This window comes from Carcharhinus amblyrhynchos, chromosome 4 (assembly GCF_965287045.1).
Source record: "Carcharhinus amblyrhynchos chromosome 4, sCarAmb.v2.hapA, whole genome shotgun sequence".
Classification (NCBI taxonomy): domain Eukaryota; kingdom Metazoa; phylum Chordata; class Chondrichthyes; order Carcharhiniformes; family Carcharhinidae; genus Carcharhinus; species Carcharhinus amblyrhynchos.
This window is the reverse complement of record NC_137327.1, coordinates 131,650,245-131,673,206: the sequence shown is the minus strand read 5'-3', so window position 1 is coordinate 131,673,206 and position 22,962 is coordinate 131,650,245. Positions and strand designations below refer to the sequence as shown.

Sequence of the window (22,962 nt, the reverse complement as noted above, 5' to 3'; positions counted from 1 at the left end):
GAAATCTGCCATCCTAACCTGGTCTGGCCTACACTAGCATGGCACAGTGGTGAGCTCTGCTGCCTCACAGCACCATGGTCCTGGCTTCACTTCCGGCCTTTGATGACTAACTATGTGGTGTTTGTACTTAACATTGTGGGTTTCCTCCAGGTACTCCGGTTTCCTCTCACATGGGCTATGTGGGAGGAAACCGACTGGGAGTAGAGGGATACAAAGGCCTAGTTAGGAACACATGATCAGTACAGGCTTGGAGGGCTGAAGGGCCTGCTACTGTGCTGTATTGTTCTTTGTTCTTTGTTCACAGTCTAAAGATGTGCTGGTTAGATGGATTGGCCGTGCTAAGTTGCTCCTTAGTATCACGGGGATTAGCAGGGTAAATTCGTGGGGTTACAGGGATAGGGTCTGAGTGGAATTATAGTTGGTGCAGTCTCAATGGGCTGTCGGGCCTCCCTCTGCATTGTAAGGACTCTATGATACATGTGGCACCAGACCCACCGCCATTTGGTTGACTCTTAAATTCCTTCTGAAGTGGCCCAGCAAGCCCTTCAGTTCAAGGGCAAAGAAGGAAGGGCAGCATATGCTGGCCCAGCTGGTGACATCCACAACCCTTAACTTAAGAAACAACTTTAAATGATGCTTGGTGTGCTTTTGCACTTGCCTGAATTTTAGAGAAATCTTGACGAGAGGGTCCATGACACAGGACCACGTTTCCGACAGACAGGGAAATTAAGGGTTATGGGGAGAAAGCGGGAAAGTGGGACTGATCCACTTCAGATCAGCCATGATCTTATTGAATAGCGGGGCAGGCTCGAAGGGCTAGATGGCCTACTCCTGCTCCTATTTCTTATGTTCTGATATTTCTGACACATTAGCTATTATAGATACCTGCTGGCAATAGGTTCTATGTGTTAGTGACAGGAATCCTTCATGTGATTAGCACTGCTGCCTCACAGTGCCAGAGAACTGGGTTCAATTCTGGCCTTAGCTCACTGTCTGTGCCGAGTCTGCACATTCTCCCCGTGTCTGCGTGGGTTTCCTCTGCGTGGTCCAGCTTCCTCCCACAGTCCAAAGATGTGCAGGTTAGGTGGATTGGCCATGCTAAATTGCCTCTTAGTGTCAGGGGGGCTAGTAGGGTAAATACATGGGGTTATGGGAACAGACAGATGCCATGATATGGGAAACACAGTGCCTCACAGCGTCAGGGACCTGGGTTCAATTCCAGCATCAGGTCATTGCCTGTGTGGAGTTTGCACATTCTCCCCGTGTTTGTGTGGGTTTCCTCTGGGTGCTCCGGTTTCCTCCCACAGTCCAAAGATGTGCAGGTTAGCTGGATTTGCCATATTAAATTGCCCCTTGGTGTCCCAAGGATGTGTAGGTTAGGGAGAATTAGCTGTGGTAAATGTGTGGGGTTACTGGGATAGGGCTTGGATGGGATGCTCTGCTTAGGGTTGGTACAGACCTGAAGGGGTGAATGGCTTCTTTCTGCATTGTAGGGATTCTACAGTGGACTATATTAGCGTGCTTCCTGCCAGCACACTTCATAAAATAGGAGCTGGAATTAGCTCTTCACTTTACTTTGCAGCAGCAAAAAAAATCCCTGGTGGGTAGAATGTATTCTGCAGACATCCTTTCAATTGTAAAACAGGCAGACCATGCCGAATGTTACCGGATAGTAAAGACTAGATGTTCTCAAGACTGCCACCATTCTGTCACTCAAACCCAGAGATAAGCCTACTTCAAAGCAGAAGAATAAATGCAAGGGATTAATGCTCGCTCCCTTTAAAGGGGAATCATCCTCTTTTTCTCTCACCCACACAGGACAGAATTGTTACTTTTCTGCCTGATCAGTAGGTGGTGGTGTTGCCCTTTGTGCAGCGCTGCTGAGCTGTTCACTGCAAAGGATCACACTCCGAGGAAAGATGCCTAATTCCTTCCTAACGGCAGACATGTCTCCCCCATTTTCAATAGAGTTATATTCAGCGGCATGGTGGCGTGGTGGTTAGCACTGCTGCCTCCCAGCACCAGGGACCCAGGTTCAATTCCCAGCTTGGGTTACTGACTGTGTGGAGCTTGCATGTCCTCCCTGTGTCTGTGTGGGCTTTTTTTATTCATCCGTGGGACGTGGGTATCAATGGCTGGCCAGCATTTAATGCTCATCCCGAGGGTTTCCTCCAGTTGCTCGGGTTTCCTCTCGCAGTCCAAAAGATGTGCTGGTTGGGCGCATTGGCCGTGCTAAATTCTCCCTCAGTGTACCCGAACAGGTGCCAGAGTGTGGCGATTTGGGGATTTTCACAGTAACTTCATTGCAGTGTTAATGTAAGCCTACTTGTGACATGAAAACTTTGCATTTCCTCATGGACACATTTTATGGTGGAAGGGTCAAGAATTGGAAGAGATGAATTGAAGGTGCCTGGTGACACCAGGAGAAGGTTTTTTTTTTACCCATTGGATATGGAATGCGTTGCTGAGAATATGGTGCCGGCAGATTCAAAGTTTCCGAAAGGAGTATTGGTTCAGGACCTGAAGAGAAAATAACTGCAGGTTAAAGGGAGAGTGTGAGGGTGAAGGAGAGCTGAGTTGCTTTTGAGGCCTGCCAGCACAGACAGAGTGGGCCGAATGGCCTGCGTTTGCACTGTAACCATTTTATGATTCTATGTCCCTGGGCGTATCTCTGGTCCCACCCGCCCCACAGGCAGGAAAAGGCTGGCTTGGTGTCAGAGGTTGTATGTAACTCGGACAGTATATTTGGTGACTGATTAGTGCTCTTAGAACTGAAACCCAGGATAACACCAGAAGGACAGGGGAATATTGGAATGGGAAAATGAAGGAAAGAGAAAGCATGCATTTCTGACAGTTGTTCCACCACAGTATGCTGTTTACATGGTTCACCCAGGTCTCTTTGATTGCTCTGTGGTTTCCTTGGGAAAGCTCATGCATAATTTTCACGGACATTCCCAACAAAGAAAACTAGCTAACAGTTGAGGCCGACACTCTCTGGAATTTAGAAGAATGAGGGGAGATCAAATTGAGGTATACAAGATGATAAAAGACCTGGATAAAGTAAATGTGGAGCAGATGATTCCTCTTGTGGGGCATTCTAGGACGAAAGGGGTATAAGGGGATAGGATAAGGGGTAGCAAATTTAAAACAGAGTTGAGGAGAAACTACTTCTCCCAAAGGGTTATGAATCCGTGGAACGCGCTAGTCCAAAGTGCAGTAGATGCTGGGACAATGCAGCACGGTAACACAGTGGTTAGCACTGCTGCCTCACAGCTCCAGGGACCTGGGTTTGATTCCTGGCTCGGGTCACTGTCTGTGTGGAGTTTGCACATTCTCTTTGTGTCTGCGTGGGTTGCCTCCGGGTGCTCCGGTTTCCTCCCACAGTCCAAAGATGTGCGGGTTAGGTTGATTGGCCATGCTAAAATTGCCACTTAGTGCCCTGAGATGCATAAGTTAGAGGGATTAGTGGATAAATGTGTGGGGATATGGGGGTGAGGCCTAGGTGGGATTGTGGTCGGTGCTGACTTGATGGGCCAGATGGCCTCTTTCTGCACTGTAGAGATTCTATGAGTAAATTTAAGGAGGAGTTAGAGAGCTTTTTAATTGGTAACGGTTTGAAGGGTGATGGGGAGAAGGCAGGAAAATGGAGATGAGGAGCATATCAGGCATGCTCGAATGGCAGAGTGGACTCAAGGGGCTGAATGGCCTAATTCCACTCCTATAGCTTATAAATTTATGAAAATGGATCAGAGACTTCCAGTGTCTGAAACAACCCCACCACAAATAAAGTGATAGTTCAAAAACTGTCCGGAATATGTGGCTTGCTGGAAATATTCATGGGACAAAGGCTTGCCGTAGCTTCAGGTTGTGGGCACAGGCAATGATCTCTCCATCGAATGACCGAGGCTTGTAACAACACTGGCAATGATTTTCCCTGGTTTACGGTGGACACAAAGGCTGAAGACTTAAGCCATGATGGCAATGTGAGTGCAAAATCCAGCAAGAAATGGAAAATGAGATACTAGTCAGCAAATTCCTCATTGTACGATTTTCCCTGGCCTCTTGCTGCTGACTAACTGAGCTTCCCACCCTTGATACATTTGAGTAAATTTCAGTAAGATCAGTGGGATTCCCTGCCACATGGTCCCGCACGCTTACAATCAGTAAGCAGTTTACAACAGCTTTTCAAAAACATGAAGCTATCAAGGGGAGACTGTCGGGGGTGCACTGGCCCAGTGTAGCTCCCAGGGTTGGGTGGGGTGGGGGGACTGTGTGGCAGGGGTAGGTGGGGGAGTGGCGAGGGATGGGGGAGACTGAAAGGAAATGCCTGGGCTGTGCTCTGCCCAATGTCTGCCTGATGGAACTTTCCTTCAGGGTTAAAACTGGGGGAACAATTTGTCTGCCGGAACTGGGGTGGGGAGGGGTGGCTGCTGCTGCTTCATTAGGCAAGTTTGGGGCCAGTTTTCAGGAACGATGAGGTGGTGACAGTGCTGCGCAAAGTCCATCAGTTTGTGACCCGTAAGGGAACAGCTCGAGGCTGCTCTGGAATGGTTCAGGGAAATTTTCACTTGGACCAGGAAAATCCTCAGTCCAAAATCAACACCCTCACCCTCATCATATCACTCCCCTTCCCCACCCTCACCCATTGCCCCAGACCCAACTTCACCATCATCTCCCTTTTCCAGCCCCCACCCTAATCCACTGCCCCAGACCCAACTTCACCATCATCTCCCTTCTCCCATCCTCACCCAGTGCCCTAGACCTGACCTCACCTTCATCTCCCCTCTAACCCCCTCATCCTCACCTGCTTCCTCAGACCCGACCTGACGCTTATCTCCCTTCTCCTCCTCCCCGCCGTCACCCACTGCCCCAGGCCTGACCTCACCCTCATCTCTCTCAACCTTTTCTCCTCCCCTCCCAACAACCCCCCCAGACCCCCAGACTTGACCTCGCACTCTTTGGCTTCACATAAGAACATAAGAAATAGGAGCAGGAGTAGGCCAACTAGCCCTTCGAGCCTGCCCCGCCATTCAATAAGATCATGGCTGATCTGTCGTGGCTCAGTTCCACATTCCCGCCCTCTCCCCATAACCCTTAATCCCCTCTCTTATCAAAAACCCATCAACCCGCGTCTTAAAAATATTTAGCGAGGCAGCCTCCACCACTTCAACGGGCAGAGAATTCCAGAGACTCACCACCCTTTGAGTGAAGAAGTTCCTCCTCAACTCCGTTCTAAACCGCCCCCCCCTTTATCTTGAGGCTGTGCCCCCTAGTCCTACTGTCCTTTCTGAGCGGGAAGAGTCTCTCCACCTCTATCCTATCCATCCCATTCATCATCTTATACGTCTCAATGAGATCTCCCCTCATTCTTCTAAGCTCTAACGAGTACAAGCCTAATTTATTCAGCCTCTCCTCATAGCTCAACCCCCTCAACTCCGGCATCAGCCTAGTAAACCTCCTCTGCACTCCCTCCAAGGCCAAAATATCCTTGCGCAAGTACGGCGCCCAAAACTGCACACAGTACTCCAGCTGCGGCCTCACCAATGCCCTATACAGCCGCAGAAAGACCTCCCTACTTTTATATTCAATCCCCCTCGCGATGAAGGCCAGCATCCCATTCGCTCATCACACTCATCCCCCTCCTGCTCCACCACACCCGTATTTCCAGACCCAACCTGCCGACCAGTTTGGTATGCCATCTGACCAATATGCTGGAGCTATGGTGGAGCCTCTCTACGGAATTTACAGTCAAACGATAACAAAGAACAAACAAAGAACAACACAGCACGGGAAACAGGCCCTTCGGCCCAATAAGCCCACGCCATCATTTAACATTATGAGTTCCCTCCTCTACCCATGACATTTGTCTACACCTATTGGGGAAGATTGAGGGGGGACTAATTTAGGGACAATTTGTTACACCAATCAGCCTAAGAGCACGTTTTTTGGGGTGTGGGAGGAAACCGGAGCACCCGGAGAAAACCCACGCAATCACGGGGAGAATGTGCAAACTCCCGCAGACACCGGCCCAAATCCACGTATCTGCACAGCAAACAGTGATAGTCACTGAGCTGTCGTGTTGCCCACCTGATGGTTCAATGATAATGGTTAAGACTTTTTGATGCTGACATTAAGAAGGAGGTGCAGCCACTACAGCAGATGGAAGTTAAAAACTTCCCCAATTTGCATCCTCGTCCCACAATCTCTAATTTTTTTTTATTCATTCGTGGAGCATTGGTATTGCTGGCTGGCCAACATTTATTACCCATCTGCAGTTGCCCGAGGGCAATTGAGAGTCAAGCATGTCAAGAGTCACATGTAGACCAGACCAGGTAAGGACAGCAGATTTCCTTCCCTAAAGGACATCAGTGAACCAGATGGGTTTTCCTGACAATCAACAATGGTTTCACGGTCATCAGTAGATTCTTAATTCCAGATTTTTTTTTAAATCAAATTCTACCATATGCCATGGCAGGATTCGAACCCGGGTCTCCCAGAATATTAGTTGAGTTTCTGGATTAATAATCTAATGAAAATACTACTAGGCCTACGCCTCCCCTTATTATCAATAGGAATGCTCTATTTTCATCCAACCTAAGTTCCCAGGAGAGAAAATGTATGTTTACCTTCCGGTGATCTTCTGCTCCTGGCTGCAGACTGACTGAACAGGGCAGGTTCGCAGGAATCTACGGAGATATTAATTATTGCAAAGCAACACACATATCAATATGATGTTGGTGCTATAGAATAACGTCTAGCTCATTTTAATTGGCACTATCTTGTGACAACAAGGCTATTTTTGAAAATGAAAACCCTCACCAGCTATAATAGACAGGGTAGATTCAGAAACAATGTTCCTGATGGTGGGGGAGTCCAGAACTAAGGGTCATAGTTTGAGGGTGAAAGATAAACCATTTAGAACTGAGGCACGGAGAAATTTCTTCACTCAGTGGGTGGTGAATGTGTGGAATTCACTCCCACCGAAGGTAGTCGAGGCCAAAACATTGTCGGATTTCAAGAAGAAATTAGACGTAGCTCTTGAGGCTAAAGGAATCAAGGGATATGGGGAGAAGGGTATTGAATTTGATGATCAGCTGTGATCAAAATGAATGGCAGAGCAGGCTCAAAGAGCCAAATGGTCTACTCCTGCTTGTAGTTTCTATGTATCTGTAAGTGGAGGATTACAGAGTTAAACTTGTCTTAACCAAAGAAGGGAAGATTAAAATGCTTAGGGACATAGATAAGGTGGATGTAAATATTCATTTTGCTCAGATTTTAACAGGCCTTGAGTACAATAATGAGTGACAAGGTACCAGTTCCCACACAAAGTAGAAGACATGTTGCAATGACTTCAGTGAGGCCCATGATGTGAACCTCTTAGAATATGAGCTCCCTGATTATGGCAGTTAGGACTTGTTCAATCAGGGAACCCTACAAGTGTACATAATGTGAGTGTCAGACTTACTGCCACTCGGGGTTTATACTCTGGACGAGGAAGTACTTCTCTGAGTGTTACTCACTATGTAAATAAATCTAAATTTGGTGAAGTTACACCAATCTCTGAGTTATTTCAGATGTGGTAAGAGGAAGTTGAAGCAATTTACTCCTTTAAAAATGTGCTTATCTAGTTGTAACACGTTATAGATATTGTGATGTGTCATGTTCTTACAATGATATAAAGGCACAAGTCACTCATACAGGATGAGGAGAACATGTTGTGCATTCATTTATTTAAACTAGGCACATGAGAATGGATATACATGGTTAGAGAGCTTGAAGACATCAACAGCAGAGCTGTATGTGCTGTGTTCTGCTTACAGATCAAAGTGAAACTGAGACTTGATTGCATGACATGCTTCCCTTCAAGTGCTATCATGCTGCTCAATGGCATATGACAACAGGATGTGGTTAATGTTTACTGTGACAAATGGAAAGACTTTAATAAATGTGCACAGCAGGCTTGTGAATGGCAAATGAACGTTAAGTGTGAGGCAGTACATTTTGGTAGGAAGACCAAAAGTGACCAAAGAGGTGGATGGGGGTAAGGCAGTTGACGTGGTATATATGGATTTTAGTAAGGCGTTTGATAAGGTCCACCATGGTAGGCTTCTGCAGAAAATGCAGATGTATGGGATTGAGGGTAATCTAGGAAATTGGATCAGGAATTGGCTAGCAGATAGGAGACAGAGGGTGGTGGTTGATGGTAAATATTCGTCATGGAGTTCGGTTACGAGTGGTGTGCCTCAGGGATCTGTTTTGGGGCCACTGCTGTTTGTAATTTTTATTAATGATCTGGATGAGGGTATAGTTGGGTGAATTAGTAAATTTGCTGATGACACCAAAGTCGGAGGTGTGGTAGATTGTGAGGAAGGGTGTCATAGTTTGCAGGGAGACTTAGACAGGTTGCAGAGCTGGGCCGAGAGGTGGCGGACGGAGTTTTATGCGGAGAAGTGTGAGGTAATTCACTTTGGCAGGAATAACAGATGTGTCGAGTATAGGGCTAACGGGAGGACTCTGAATAGTGTGGATGAACAGAGGGATCTAGGTGTATGTGTACATAGATCCCTGAAAGTTGGGAATCAAGTAGATAAGGTTGTTAAGAAGGCATACGGTGTCTTGGCGTTTATTGGTAGGGGGATTGAATTTAGGAGTCGCAGCGTCATGTTGCAACTGTACACAACTCTGGTGCGGCCGCACTTGGAGTACTGTGTGCAGTTCTGGTCCCCACATTACAGGAAGGACGTGGAGGCTTTGGAGAGGGTGCAGAGGAGGTTTACCAGGATGTTGCCTGGTATGGAGGGGAGGTCCTATGAGGAGAGACTGAGGGATTTGGGGTTGTTTTCGCTAGAAAGAAGGCGGCTAAGAGGGGATCTTATTGAAACATATAAGATGATTAGAGGTTTAGATAGGGTGGACAGTGATAGCCTTTTTCCTCGGATGGAGAAAGCTAGCACGAGGGGGCATGGCTTTAAATTAAGGGGGGGTAGTTATAGGACGGATGTCAGGGGTAGGTTCTTTACCCAGAGGGTGGTGAGGGATTGGAATGCCCTGCCTGCTGCAGTTGTAAATGCGTCTAGTTTGGGGGCGTTTAAGAGATCTGTGGATAGCTTTATGGACGAAAAGGGATTGGTTTAGGTTAGTGGGTCATTGTTTTTTTTTAACTGGTCGGCGCAACATCGTGGGCCGAAGGGCCTGTTCTGCTCTGTAGTGTTCTATGTTCTATGTTCTATGAATACAAAACGCACTTTGGGCTGAATGGCCTCCTCCTATATCATAACCATTATATGATTCTATATACCCCTCAGAAAACATTGGCTGAGTCTTATGCTCTCAGTGACAGGCTGGGCTGGGGTCAGGCCCACATTAAAATGTAGAAAACCTGGAAAAGACACTGAACTCATCCTGAAACCACCCAATTCTTGTTTCAACTGAGGCAGGATAAGAATCAGAGACAACCCTCTGGCAGGGAGAGGGTTAGTATTTAAATATTAGAATAAAGCCTGACATTCCTTCTACTTTTATTCGCTGGGCAGTTTAGCGGGATAATGTCCACAAATCCCACCCCTGCCCCCTCAACACAGGCCCATGGATAAGCATCTGATCTGCCACAATCCGGAATCCCCTCGTCATCTGATTCCTCCCCGAGGTTTCTTTCATTGTTATCACCCGCTCTCAGAGAAATTCAACACCAGATTCCTCTACCCTGTCAGATTCTCCTGCCTGTGGGTAGGACGCCCACTGAAAGCAGGCATATCCTGTCTCAGTGACCAACGCCACCCTCAATGCACAAGACTCACTTCCAGGCTAAGACCCAGATCAAAGAGTTTAAATGGTGCAGAGGGACAGAGGGAACTTGTGCAGATTCACAGAGATGGTGCAGTACCATTTACTAAAGCTATAAAATTAACAAAGCACTGGGGTTGATTTCCTGAAGCATAGAATCGAGGTTGTGCTAAACTTGTCTAAAATCTTGCCAAATCGTACTTGGATCACAATTGTGGTGTCCATATCATAAAATGACGTAGAGGCATTAGAAAAGGTGCTAAAGAAAAGATTTACTTGAATTATCCCAGCACTGAAAGGTTATAAGCGTGATTCTTCCAACTTGCTGTGCTGCTTGAGTAGTGAGCTGGCCAGGAAATATCAACGGGGAACATTAATGGAAGTTGCGACCAGCATCCATTTGACCACGGCTCTCCCAGGCTCTTCTTTTCAATGTATTCAGTCTCGCACCAGAAATCAGGTGAGGCTGATTGCTATATGGATATCATCATTTTCACATCATTAACAAGCCTGAGATGGTATGGCCCCTGGCAGTGCCAGCCTGGCACCCTGACATTGCACACTGGGCATCAGGCAGTGCCAAAGGGGTGGGACCTACTCGGGGGACAATCGATGGTGGTGGTTGTGGGGGGGAGAGAGGTGGGGGTTGTGTGACAGCTGCACACTCTACATTAGAGATTGGTGAGAGAGGGAGGGAGGAGTGCGATCTGAGGTTCCCTTGGTTGCGGGGCAAGGATCATGTGGGCCACGCAGGGATGAGGGGGTCAAAACTGGCAATGGGGAGCTGCCCCAGGCTTGGGGGGGGTGGGGAGGGGGAGGTGGGGAAGTCATCGGGAAGTCGGAGAGCGGGAAACCAATGATTGGGAGCCTGTGATGTGGGGGAGGTGGACATTGCAGTGGCCCTGGCAGGTCAGGGCATAAGAACATAAGAAATAGGAGCAGGAGTAGGCCATCTAGCCCCTCGAGCCTGCCCCGCCATTCAATAAGATCATGGCTGATCTGTCGTGGCTCAGTTCCACATTCCCGCCCTCTCCCCATAACCCTTAATCCCCTTGCCTATCAAAAACCTATCAACACGTGTCTTAAAAATATTTAGCGAGGCAGCCTCCACCACTTCAACGGGCAGAGAATTCCAGAGATTCACCACCCTTTGAGTGAAGAAGTTCCTCCTCAACTCCGTTCTAAACCACCCCCCCTTTATCTTGAGGCTGTGCCCTCTAGTCCTACTGTCCTTTCTGAGCGGGAAGAGTCTCTCCACCTCTATCCTATCCATCCCATTCAACATCTTATACGTCTCAATGAGATCTCCCCTCATTCTTCTAAACTCTAACGAGTACAAGCCTAGTTTATTCAGCCTCTCCTCATAGTTCAATCCCCTCAACTCCGGAATCAGCCTAGTAAACCTCCTCTGCACTCCCTCCAAGGCCAAAATATCCTTGCGTAAGTGCAGCGACCAAAACTGCACACAGTACTCCAGCTGCGGCCTCACCAGTGCCCTATACAGCCGCAGCAAGACCTCCCTACTTTTATATTCAATCCCCCTCGCTATGAAGGCCAGCAACCCATTCGCCTTCCTGACCACCTGCTGCACCTGCAGGCTGGGTTTTTGCAACTCATGCACAAGGCATGTACAGTGGCCCACTCAGCATGCTAATTCAGGCCTCTCATGCGGGATTAGCCACCTCCCCCTCCCCCCACACCATACCACGTGAATCCATCCCACTAAAAATGTCCAAAATTCTCCCGTTTTCCCACCCCTTGGGCAATTAGTATTTTGGGGAAAATCTCTCCCCATTCTTCTCAGCAAACAGGTAAAAGATGTCCCACGACTAATTCCAGCTGGACATCTGGGACCCCAGTAATTATAGGCATCTTGTCTCCCCTCCTCTCTCCCCACCTCAAGAGCTATTATTGGAACCCGCGTTTCCCTGTGTTTGATAGCAAGAGGGAATCATTACAGTCACACCTGGAAGATGAAAGGGTAGCAGTTCTCTTTCAGTTTGTTAGCCAGTCTCTCCTGCAGTGGAGTCAGTGGCTTCTTGTTGTCTGCGACGGGTGGATAGACCTGGATCGTTTCACAATAAATATCCTTTCGGAAACTAAGGCCCATGACGTCCAAATCTTCATGCCCATATCGGAATGCACATGCCAATGTCACATAAGCTATTGAAATAGGGAAAAAGAGAATTTGGAAACAAGTGAATTAAGAATACTTTACCTTATTGGGAGTTACACTTGTGGGATTGATGGCTTTTGTATATATAGCCTCTTTACCAAAATAGATCTAACTCAAGTCATTAACAGACATGGTGCAACATCAAACCACATGAAGGGATACCAACAAACTTGATCAAACATGCAGGTTTTAAGGTGTATTCTTCTACAATATAGATAAGAACTGATTTTATCAAGTAGAAATCAAAGACAGTTCTGGTCATAGAGATTAACATTGACAACAAACCTAGGGCTGGCTCAATACTTGACCAATACAAACTGGCAGGTTGCAGAACAATTTACAACGTAAATGGGGATTCGTTGCTTTAGTATTAAGTCTACAGTTGAACCTGCTTGAGATTTGCAATTGCTCAGGTTACGACACAGAAGGTAGAATTTTACCTTACCCAGCTGGCAGGTTTTCAGATTGGCTGAAGGAGTTCAGGAGCTAACAGATCAGTTCTAAGCTCTGCAGTGGTGCCACATCCAGTCATGAATGATGGCGGACAGTTAAGAAACTTACTGGTGGAAGAGGCTCCACAAATATCCCTGTTCTCAACGATAGGGGAGCCCAGCACATCAGTGTTAAAGATAAGGCTGAAGGGCTCGCAAAAATCTGCAGCCAGAAATGTTAAGTGGATGACCCATCTCGGCCTCCTCCGGAGGTCCCCAGCATTACAGATGTCAGTCTTCAGCCAGTTCGATTCACTCCACATGATCTCAAGAAACAGCTGAAGGCATTGGATATTTCCAAGGCTATGGGCCTTGACAAAATTCTGACAATAGTACTGAAGACTTGTGCTCCAGAACTTGCTGAGCCCTCAGCCAAGCTGTTCAGGACAGCTATAACATTGGCATCCACCTGGCAATGTGGAAAATTGCCCAAGTATGTCCTGTACACAAAAAACAGGACAAACTCAACCCGGTCAATTACTACCCCATAAGTCTACTCTCGATCATCATTATAGATTTGGTTCAAGCACAGACTAAAGATCTGAACTTCAGAGGTGACTATCCTTGACTTCAAGGCAGCATATGGTATCAAGGAGCCCTAGCAAAACTGGAGTCAATGGAAATCAAGAGGAAAGCTTACCAATGCACCAATGTTTGGAGTCATACCTGGGACAAAGAATGATGGTTGTCGTCATTGGAGGTCAATAATCTCAGCTCCATGACATTTTTGCAGGAGATTTCCATGGTAATGTCCTACGCCCTGCCACCTTCAGCTGCTTCATCAATATAGGGTGTTTTTCAGAGGTTATTACAAAGACCCATGACCACAATATCCCAGTAAAAGACATTCTTTACTGATGAATGCACGCTGGGAGAGAAGGATTGGGTGATCCAACACTTCTCTGAAGTTACATCATAATGGTATTACGATTATACATTTTCCAAAAGATATTTTACCCACCCTCACCATGAGCAAATCATCATTACTGCAGGTCAATAATCATTAGTAAATGTCATATACCTTGCCTAATTACAGATATTCTCTGACAATATGGGGACAGGAAGTTCTAGTTATTTCTGTCTGACTTTCCCATGGCTACCTATTGCCAGTTCTAGACTATCTTATCTAATTGAAGACTCTGCCTATTCATTGAGCTATCTGGAACCACTAGCTTGTCCTTGCTGACTGAATGCCTCATTCAATGAACTGCCTGGTATCCATGCTGTTGAAAGTTATGTTTCTGTGGGTATATTGTCATTAGGAATGTGGTTCACTTTAATGACGTATTTCCCATGATGCCTTAGATCCCTGTGCCATTAGCCAAGATGTATGCCTGTTCAATAATATGCTTTGAAAAATATACGTCTAACTCCTCTAACTGTGGTTATATGTGTTTCTATACCGACAATACCTTTGTGAAATATATCTGTAAGGCAGTCTGAAATTCGCATCCTAAGTTAATCCACTCTGTCACTCCTTTTTAATAGTTTTTGTTAGTGTTTTAAATCCCAGGATTCTAATAGTCTTTATCTGTGTTTAAATCCCAGGGTATTTCAAATTCCTCTAACAATCAATGACCTTCCTTCCATCATAAGGTCAGACATGGGGATGTTCGCTTGTGACTGCACAATGTTCAACACCATCCGTGACTCGGCAGACAATTAAGTATGTCCATATCCATGTCCAAATGCAGCAAGACGTGGACAATATCCAGGCTTGAGCTCACAAGTGGCAAGTAACATTAGTGTCACATAAGTGCCAGGTAATGACCATGTCCAACAGGAGAGGATCTAACCATCACCCCTTGACATTCAATGGCATCACCATTGCTGAAACCCCCACGATCAATATCCTGGGGGTTACCATTTACCAGAAATGGAACTGGAAAGCCATGTAAATACTGTGGCTGTGAGAGCAGGTCTCCTGACTCTTGAAAGCCTATCCACCATCTAGAAGGTATAAGTCAGGACTGTGATGGGATATTGTCCACTTGCCTGGATGAGTGAAGCTTCAACAACGCTTCAGAAGTTTGACACCATCCAGAAAAAAGCAGCCCCTTTGATTGGCACCCTTTTCATAAACATCCACTCCTTCCATCACCAATGACAGTGGCAGCCACATGTACTCTTTGAAGATGCAATGGAGGAACTTACCAAGGCTCCATAGATAGCGCTTTCCAAATGCATGACCACTATAATCTAGAAGGACAAAGGCAGAAGGTATCTGGGGACATCACCACCTGGAATTTCCCCTAGAGTCACTCAGCATCCTGATTTCCTTCTCTGTCATGGGGTTAGAATCCTGGAACTCCCACACTAACAGCGCCGTGGGTGCACCTACACCTCAGGGACTACAGTGGTTCAAAAAGGCGGCTCACCACCACCTTCTCAAGGGCAACTAGAGGATGGGCAATAAGTGCCGGCCTAGCCAGTGGCGTCCACATTCCGTAAATGACTAGGAAAATAATTTACCTTGATGGCAGCCGCCGTGACTGACCAAAATCACATAAGCGTTTAGCCATTTTTCATCAATATTTTGCCACCACTGGGTCACAGAGTGGCAACAAAACACTGGATTTAGCAGGAGAAACAATATGAAGGAAGAAGGTAATGCTGAGGCCAGTGGCAACATGTTCTTTGGAGGTATTGCAGAACCAGCTGATTAGTCAAAACATGGAAAGTAAAACATGCCAACACAGTCTCTTTACCTTTCCTGTCCTTAAGATACTCCGGATCAAGCAGCAACATGCCATCTGAAAGAAATAAATCAGTACAACTTTTAAAATACCAAGTTAATTACAATCTATTCGCTAAAACTTCATCAATCATCATGGAGTCCCTACAGTGCAGAATGAGGCCATTCAGTCCATTGACTCCGCACCAATCACAATCGCACCCAGGCCCTAATCCTGCAACCCCACATATTTACCCTGCTAATCCCCTGACACTATGATCAATTTACCATGGCCAATCAGTCTAACCTTTTATCTTATTCATTCATGGATATGGGCATCGCTGACTGGCCAGCATTTATTGCCCATCCCTAGTTGCCTGAGAGTCAACCCCTTTGCTGCGGCTCTGGAGTCACATGTAGGCCAGACCGGGTAAGGACGGCAGATTTCCTTCCCTCAAGGACATTAGTGAACCAGATGGGTTTCTCTGACAATTGACAATGGTTTCACGGTCATCAGTAGGTTCATAATTCCAGATATCTTTTATTTATTGAATTCAAATTCCACCAACCGCCATGGCGGGATTCGAATCCACGTCCCCAAAACAATAACTCAATTTCTGGATTAATAGTTTAGTGATAATAACACTAGGTCATCACCTCCCTTAAACTTGCACATCTTTGGACTGTAAGAGGAAACTGGACTACGCAGAGGAAACCCACACCGACATGGGGGGAACATGCAAATTCCACACAGATCCGGCCACCCGAGGCTGGAATTGAACCCAGGTCCCTGGTGCTGTGAACCAGCAGTGTTTACCACTGTGCCACCATGCCACCCCTTACTCCTTGCTGCAATTAGGATCAGGCCAACTTTGGATGATATTTTGCCGAAAGCTTTCAAAATAAATGTATTTCAATCAATTTATTGTCCTCGCTGTGATACAGAAATTAAAATATTTAATTTCCCAAAACATTTGCAAGAATTACCCATTGTTTCTTTACTATTGTCTAACTCATCAAAGTGTTTACCAACAGTTGGGTCCACAGGCACTGAGGACGCTGGGAACATTGCCCAATTAACCATTCTCAGTGTGTGTGATTTTAGTGCAGGCTGATTGATTTCCATCACAACATAGCCCAACCAGCATCAGCACGCATATATTTTGCAGCTGGTTACATAGTGCTGATGGCAAGGTTGTCCTGTCTGCCTGGACTCTGCCAAGATGAATTGTAGCAGCCCGCAAGTGCATTAGCTGGATGAGCGCAGCTCCTACAACACTCAAAAAACTTGACACCATGCAGGACAAAGAGCCCACTTGATTGGCATTCCTTCCACAAACATTTACTCCCTCTACCACTGGTGCAGAATGGCAGCAGTGTGTGCCATCCATAGGATGTACTGCAGGAACTCACCAAGGCCTCTTAAGCAGCACCTTCTAGACTCACCACCATTATTTTGGTGGAAGGTTAAGATCATTGCAAGCTCCAAACGTGGCATGGATCCTAAAGAAGCTTACAGTTATAGACCAATTTATTTTCAATCCATGTGTTATAGTCACAAGTAGGTTTACAGTAATATAACACAGCCCTTGATAGCAAAAAAACGCAAAAGTTTTGAAATTATTTAAATTTGCACCACTTTAAAAATGCAGAAAAGCCTGTATGCATCTTTAAGAGGTTAAAGTTTATTTATTCATGTCACATGTAGGCTTACATTAAGTTACTGTGAAAATCCCCTAGTGGCCATACTTCAGTGCCTGTTCAGGTACACTGATGGAGAATTTAGCACGGCCAATGCACCTTAACCCACACATCTTTTGGATTGTGAGAGGACACCAGAGAAAACCCACACAGACACAGGGAGAACATACAGACTCCGCACAGACAGTGACACACGCTGGGAATCGAACCCAGGTCCCTTGCACTGTGAGAGAGTACTACTGTGTGACCGTGCTGCTCCCTAAGCTGCCAGAGAGAAGCACCTTGCACTGTATCCAACCAACTGTGCTGGATACGCAATCCATAGGCCAAGCTGGATTACGAACGGAGTATAGTACAGAAGACAGATACTTCCCCTTATCACCCACATCAAAAATGGTTTTCAAATTCAAGATTGAGTGGAAATTTGTTTGATTAAGTTGAATTTTATAAGTGTGATGTCAAGTTTCCTTAGCGATTGCTTGTGTATGTTGACATTGTGCAGCGGAATGCATGCACATAGTAAGCAATCATTGTGATTTATAAATGCTACGCTACTCACCAACTGGGTCCACAGTGTCAACATGATCCACAAAATCCCGCTTTCCCAGATATAGTGAGATCTGTTGATAATGGAAATAAGTGTTATTTTATACAGCACTGTAAATCACTATACAATCCTATACTTTAGTAGGCACTATAGCGAAAGTCAAAACTACCCCAGACCTTCTTCCTGGGAGAGGGATAAGAGAATTAAAGTAGTCAGCAATGCAAACTACAAATGGGAGCAGTGTAGTTCAGAAACCGACAGCAACATCATGTTAAAAGAAGAAGTGAAAATGTCAATCAAATCCTCAGACAAGGGCCTGAAGATACTAACCTTCTCATTTGGGCTTGTCTTTTTGAAGACTCTGGAAATTGAAAAGAAAATAATTACAAGCTCAGCACATACTTTCCAGCTATACTCTTACAGTGTCATTTCTGCTATTGCACCGAAAGAAAAAGCCACTGTGTAATGATCCCATAAGACGAAGATGTCACTTAGCAAATGGACTATCAATTCTCTGCATGATGTTCCCTCAAAATCTTTCCTCCAAAGTAAATAGACCAGGCTATTTGATCTTTCTGTGCAACTTAAACTTTGCCAGCTAAAATTATGTCATGGATGTGCGGCATGGTGGCACGGCGGTTAACACTGCTACCTCACAACGCCAGGGACCCGGTTTCGATTCTAGCCTTAGGCCACTATCTGTCTGTGTGGAGTTTGCACGTTCTCCCTGTGTCTGCATGGATTTCTTCTGGGTGCTCTGGTTTCTTCCCACAGTTGAAAGACATGCAGGGGATGTTGATTTGCCATTCTAAATTACCTCTTAGCATCCCAGGCAGTGTAGGTTAGGGGAATTAGCCACGTGAAATGGGTAAGGATAAGGAGGGGGCAGGGGGATAGTAGGACCTGAGCAAGGTACTTTGTCAGAGAGTCATTGGAGATTTGATGGGTTGAATGGCCTCTTCTGCACTGTAGGGATTATATAATTCTATGGTTCTATGTATGTCTGTTATTTACCTCTGGATCTTCCCAGAGGGATCAATAATCTTCCAATGATTTGATGATCAGAGTCATCACATTCCTCTCCATAGGCTGATGCAACCTGATTATACTTGCACTTGCTACAGCTGAATTTGAACAGTATTGCATTATGAATTATGAGGAACTTAGTGTAGAACGTTGGAAAGTCAGAGACAAGGTGGTGGAATGGCTGGACAATGTAGCAGATGAGATTCTAAAAGGGTGCGGAAGCAGAGGGACCTGAATGTATGTGTGTGTAACTCATTGAATATAGCAAGTCAGCTTAATCATCATAGAAACCCTACAGCACTGAAAGAGGCCATTTAGCCCATTGAGTCTGCACCAACCACAATTCCACCCAGGCCCTACTCCCATATGTAAATGCGCCTAGTTTGGGGGTGTTTAAGAGATCCGTGGATAGGTTTACGGATGGAAAGGGATTGGTTTAGGTTAGAGGGTCATCGCTTTTTAACTGGTCGGCGCAACATCGTGGGCCGAAGGGCCTGTTCTGCGCTGTAAAGGGGGGGTTAAGGGGGGGTAGCTACAGGACGGATGTCAGGGGTAGGTTCTTTACCCAGCGGGTGGTGAAGGATTGGAATGCCCTGCCTGCTGCAGTTGTAAATGCGTCTAGTTTGGGGGCGTTTAAGAGATCTCTGGATAGGTTTATGGACGAAAAGGGATTGGTATAGGCTAGTGGGTCATTGTTTTTGTAACTGGTCGGCGCAACATCGTGGGCCGAAGGGCCTGTTCTGCGCTGTAATGTTCTATGTTCTATGTAATGTTCTATGTTCTATATCCCTACATATTTACCCACTAATCCTTCTAACCTGCACATCTCAAGACACTAAGGGGCAATTTTTTAGCATAGCCAATCAACCTAACCTGCATATCTTTGGACTGTGGGAGGAAACCGGAGCACCCGGAGGAAACCCACGCAGGCACGAGGAGAATGTGCAAACTCCACACAGACAGTGACCCAAGCCGGGAATCGAACTCAGGTCCCTGGAGCTGTGAAGCAGCAGTGCTAACCACTGTGCTATCGTGCCACCTTAAGAGAGCAGTTAATAATGTAAACAATATCCTTGGCTTTATTTGGCTAAATTCTAAAATTGGACAATTACTTTTAAAGATGGCTAAAGTCAGGTCTGGCTATGACCCTTAAAACAACAGAGCAATTTGGTAGTATTATAGGAAACTGTATCTCATCATCACTGAGGGTTCGCTAACAGTCCCCGTGAGCTGCAGAAACCAAATTCAAAATGGAATTATACAAAGGCCGTCTACATAGCATAAGCCAAAGCTGGTCAACTGGAACCAATTTGGCTGCTTGGATAAACAAACTTCCAACCTCACACTGAGACTTAATCTTGGATCATTAACAATCTCAGTAACACAGGCAAAGGAATGGCTATACAGTCTTTGTCAAAGCCAGAGCAGAGAGGTGGGAATCATGTGATCTGGTGGGACCTGTCATACTGCCTCAGTTGCAAAACTCTGTCTGTTCATCTTTTCATCCATCAAGCAGCTGCACACAAAATAAGTTGTTCCCATGTTTAAATGCCTGGCCCTCATTGACACTGTTTCTACATGAACCTTTGAACTTCTGTACCATCATCTCCAAGAGTAATTTATTTCTGTGCACCTATCTCATCGTGGAGGTTAGCTCCACTGGAGAAGTCAATTTTCAACCTACTGACCTCTGTGAAAGAATACATAAGTAGAATTTGCTTCTGGACTTTAGACACACCATCATGGCTAATTGAACTAACCTTCACATCTTTGGACTGCGGGAGAAAACTGAAGCACTTGGAAGAAACTCATGCAGACACGAGGAGAACATGCAGAGTCTGCGCAGACAATGATCTGAGGGTGGAATTGAACCCAGGTTTCTGGCACTGTGGGACAGCAGTGCCACCGTGCCACCCAGGTTCATGAGAATGGTTCCAGGGGTGAGGAACTTCAGGCAGGAAGATGGATTGGAGAAATTCGAGCTGTTTCCTTGAAGAAACAAAGGCGGAGAGAGAATTTGACAGGGAGATTCAAAATCATGAGGGGGTTTGGAGAAACTGTTGTCCTTGGTGGAAGAATTGAGAATGACGGGGTGTTGATCTAAAGTAATGAGCAAAAGAAGCAATAGTGAAATGAGAAAATGAAGTTTTTCCATGCAGCGAGTGGTTAAAGTCTGGAATGTAGTGCCTGAGCATGTGGTAAAGGCAGATTCACTTCAAGTGTTGAAAAGGGAATTAGCCTGTTATCTAAAATGGAAAAATCTGCAGGATTATGGGGAGAAGGCTGGAAAATGACCTTAAGTGAATTATTTATTCAGAGATACAGTGCCAACATGATGGGCCAAGAGGGCTTCTTCTCTGCTGTAAAATTCTGTGATTCTGTGTATTGCTGGTCCATAGAACAAAAGGATATAGTTGCTGGATGCCCCCCATTAGAATGGTATATCCAGAACTGATGCTAAAAACAGCTGAAATGTGTTGTGCCATTATGCCACTGTGGAGGGCACCCTTGCGGGAGTCAGCATATGCCATTGTATACAATTTGGTGAATTGCTGAGAGGAATTTGGCTTGTCAGTGCCAATTTTAACTTGGGATAGGTGGTGTCTTGGGAGGGGAGGAAGGAGAATGTCAGAAGCTCTATAATCAATATCATTTTAACTGCTGGTCCTCATTTGAGTAGTTCAATCCCTTTGTCAAAAACAGCAGGGGTGATGTCATAGTTATCAGGTGAGAACAAGAATTGATGAGGGGGAAATGCCATCAGTTTGTTGTTCTGTATTCATAGAACCCCTACAGTGCAGAAAGAGGCCAAATGGCCCATTGATGGCACTGACCATAATCCCACCCAGGCCCTATCCCCTTAACCTCACCCATGTACCCTGCTCGTCCCTCTGACACTAAGGGGCAATTTACCATGGCCAATCAACCTAACCAGCACATCTTTGGACTGTGGGAGGAAACTGGAGCACCCAGAAGAAATCCAGGCAGACGTGTAGAAAACATGTATTGGTGTCAACATACTAAACCATGATGTTAAATCTGAAAGACGTGCTGGTTAGGTGCATTGGCCATGTTAAATTCTCTCTCACTATACCCGAACAGGCACCTGAGTGTGGCGACTGGGGAATTTTCACATTAACTTTGTTGCAGTGTTAATGTAAGCCTACTTGTGACACTAATAAATGAACTTAATAAATAAACTTAAACTTAAGAAGGTGAAGTCTCAAGACAATTTTCAAAGTAAGAGAATTCCTACTCACTGGCCTGGTTTCTGAGCCATGCTGATTTGATGTTCTGTAAAAGAGAATAATATTCATAACACACAATTAATGTGGGCAATAGTACTAATAAAGAATTACAAGTAGATAAACACTAGCAAGTCTCTACAGCATTAACAATGATGTTTTCACTGGGTGTCTACTTTCACATTAGTACCTCAGGTGCACCTCAGTGAGAATATCCTGTGGTGCAGTGGGTAGCATTCCTGCATCTACACCAGAAGCTCTGAGCTCAGGACTTGATGGCCACGAAAGGTATGTTCACAACTTAGCCAAACAGTTTGGTTATCAGCCTGTAAATCCTTAAAATATGCCTGCTGGCAGACGCAAAGAGTTTTGGGGTCAGAATACTGTTGCTTAAAGACAGGTCTTTCTCTGGAGGCCGTTGTCTGAGAGTCAGAAGACAGGTGCCTCCCTATATCTCTGTCCAGGGGTGTTCAAAAGCTGAAGGACTGGCACCAAGTAAAAACCATATAAGCTACATATTTTCTAACTGATTTTGAGTTTACTGAAATTGGTATTGCTCAAATTGGAACGAATAGCGATAGACTAGCAGTTAAGAATTGTATCTTGTTATGTTTAGTGTCTCAATTGTTCAAAGTAAGCTAATTCATTCATTATATTTAAAATGTGTTGTTAAAAATAAAGTTAGTTTTGATAAAAGCTTCCAGGTAAGTCAATATAATCACGCTGGAGTGAAAAACCAAAATCATAAATAGTTGGGGTCTAGGCTAACTTCATAATATGCCTTCGAGTTTTTGAACTTGTCGCGAACAAATAAAGACTTAAAAGGGCTTCATAAAGTATCAAATTTCTCTGCAAAAGGGCAAACGGATGGTTTATATTTTAAAAGAAGGATTCATCACACATTACAAACATATAAATTAGGAGCAGAAGTTGGCCACTCAGCCTCTCGAGCCTCAACCCCACATTCCAGCCTATCCCTGATAACCTGTTATCTCCTTGTTAATCAAGAATCTATATAGCTCTGCCTTAAAAATATTTAAAGTCTCTGCTTCCATTTTTGAGGAAGAGAGTTCCGAGGAGTCATAAACTTCGAAGAGAAAACATTTCTCTTTATCTTCAACTTAAATGAACGACCCTTTATTTTTAAATAGTGACCCTTAGTTCTATGTCCCCCCACAAGAGGAAACACCCACTACACATCCACACTGCCAAGACCCCTCAGGTCTTATACATTTCAATCAAGTCACCTCTTATCCTTCGAAACTCCATTGATTACGAGCTCAACCTGTCCAACCTTTTCTTCAGCTGTGAGGAGAGGT

General features: G+C 45.4%; 1 protein-coding gene across 3 annotated transcripts in view; it reads right to left on the bottom strand.

Moving 5' to 3' along the window:
• The window catches only part of LOC145342365 (beta-arrestin-1-like), a 93,671-nt gene that overhangs the window by 49,963 nt on the left and 20,746 nt on the right, over window positions 1-22,962 (bottom strand). For all 3 annotated transcript variants that reach the window (XM_080187888.1, XM_080187886.1, XM_080187889.1), the window contains exons 2-7: window positions 21,659-21,692; window positions 17,703-17,733; window positions 17,385-17,445; window positions 15,159-15,203; window positions 11,750-11,946; window positions 6,627-6,686 (exon numbers count right to left, since the gene is read on the bottom strand). In XM_080187888.1, the coding sequence (XP_080044014.1) occupies window positions 6,627-6,686; window positions 11,750-11,946; window positions 15,159-15,203; window positions 17,385-17,445; window positions 17,703-17,733; window positions 21,659-21,678 (414 nt within the window). In that variant the 5' untranslated portion in view covers window positions 21,679-21,692. The remainder of the gene's footprint in view (window positions 1-6,626; window positions 6,687-11,749; window positions 11,947-15,158; window positions 15,204-17,384; window positions 17,446-17,702; window positions 17,734-21,658; window positions 21,693-22,962) is intronic.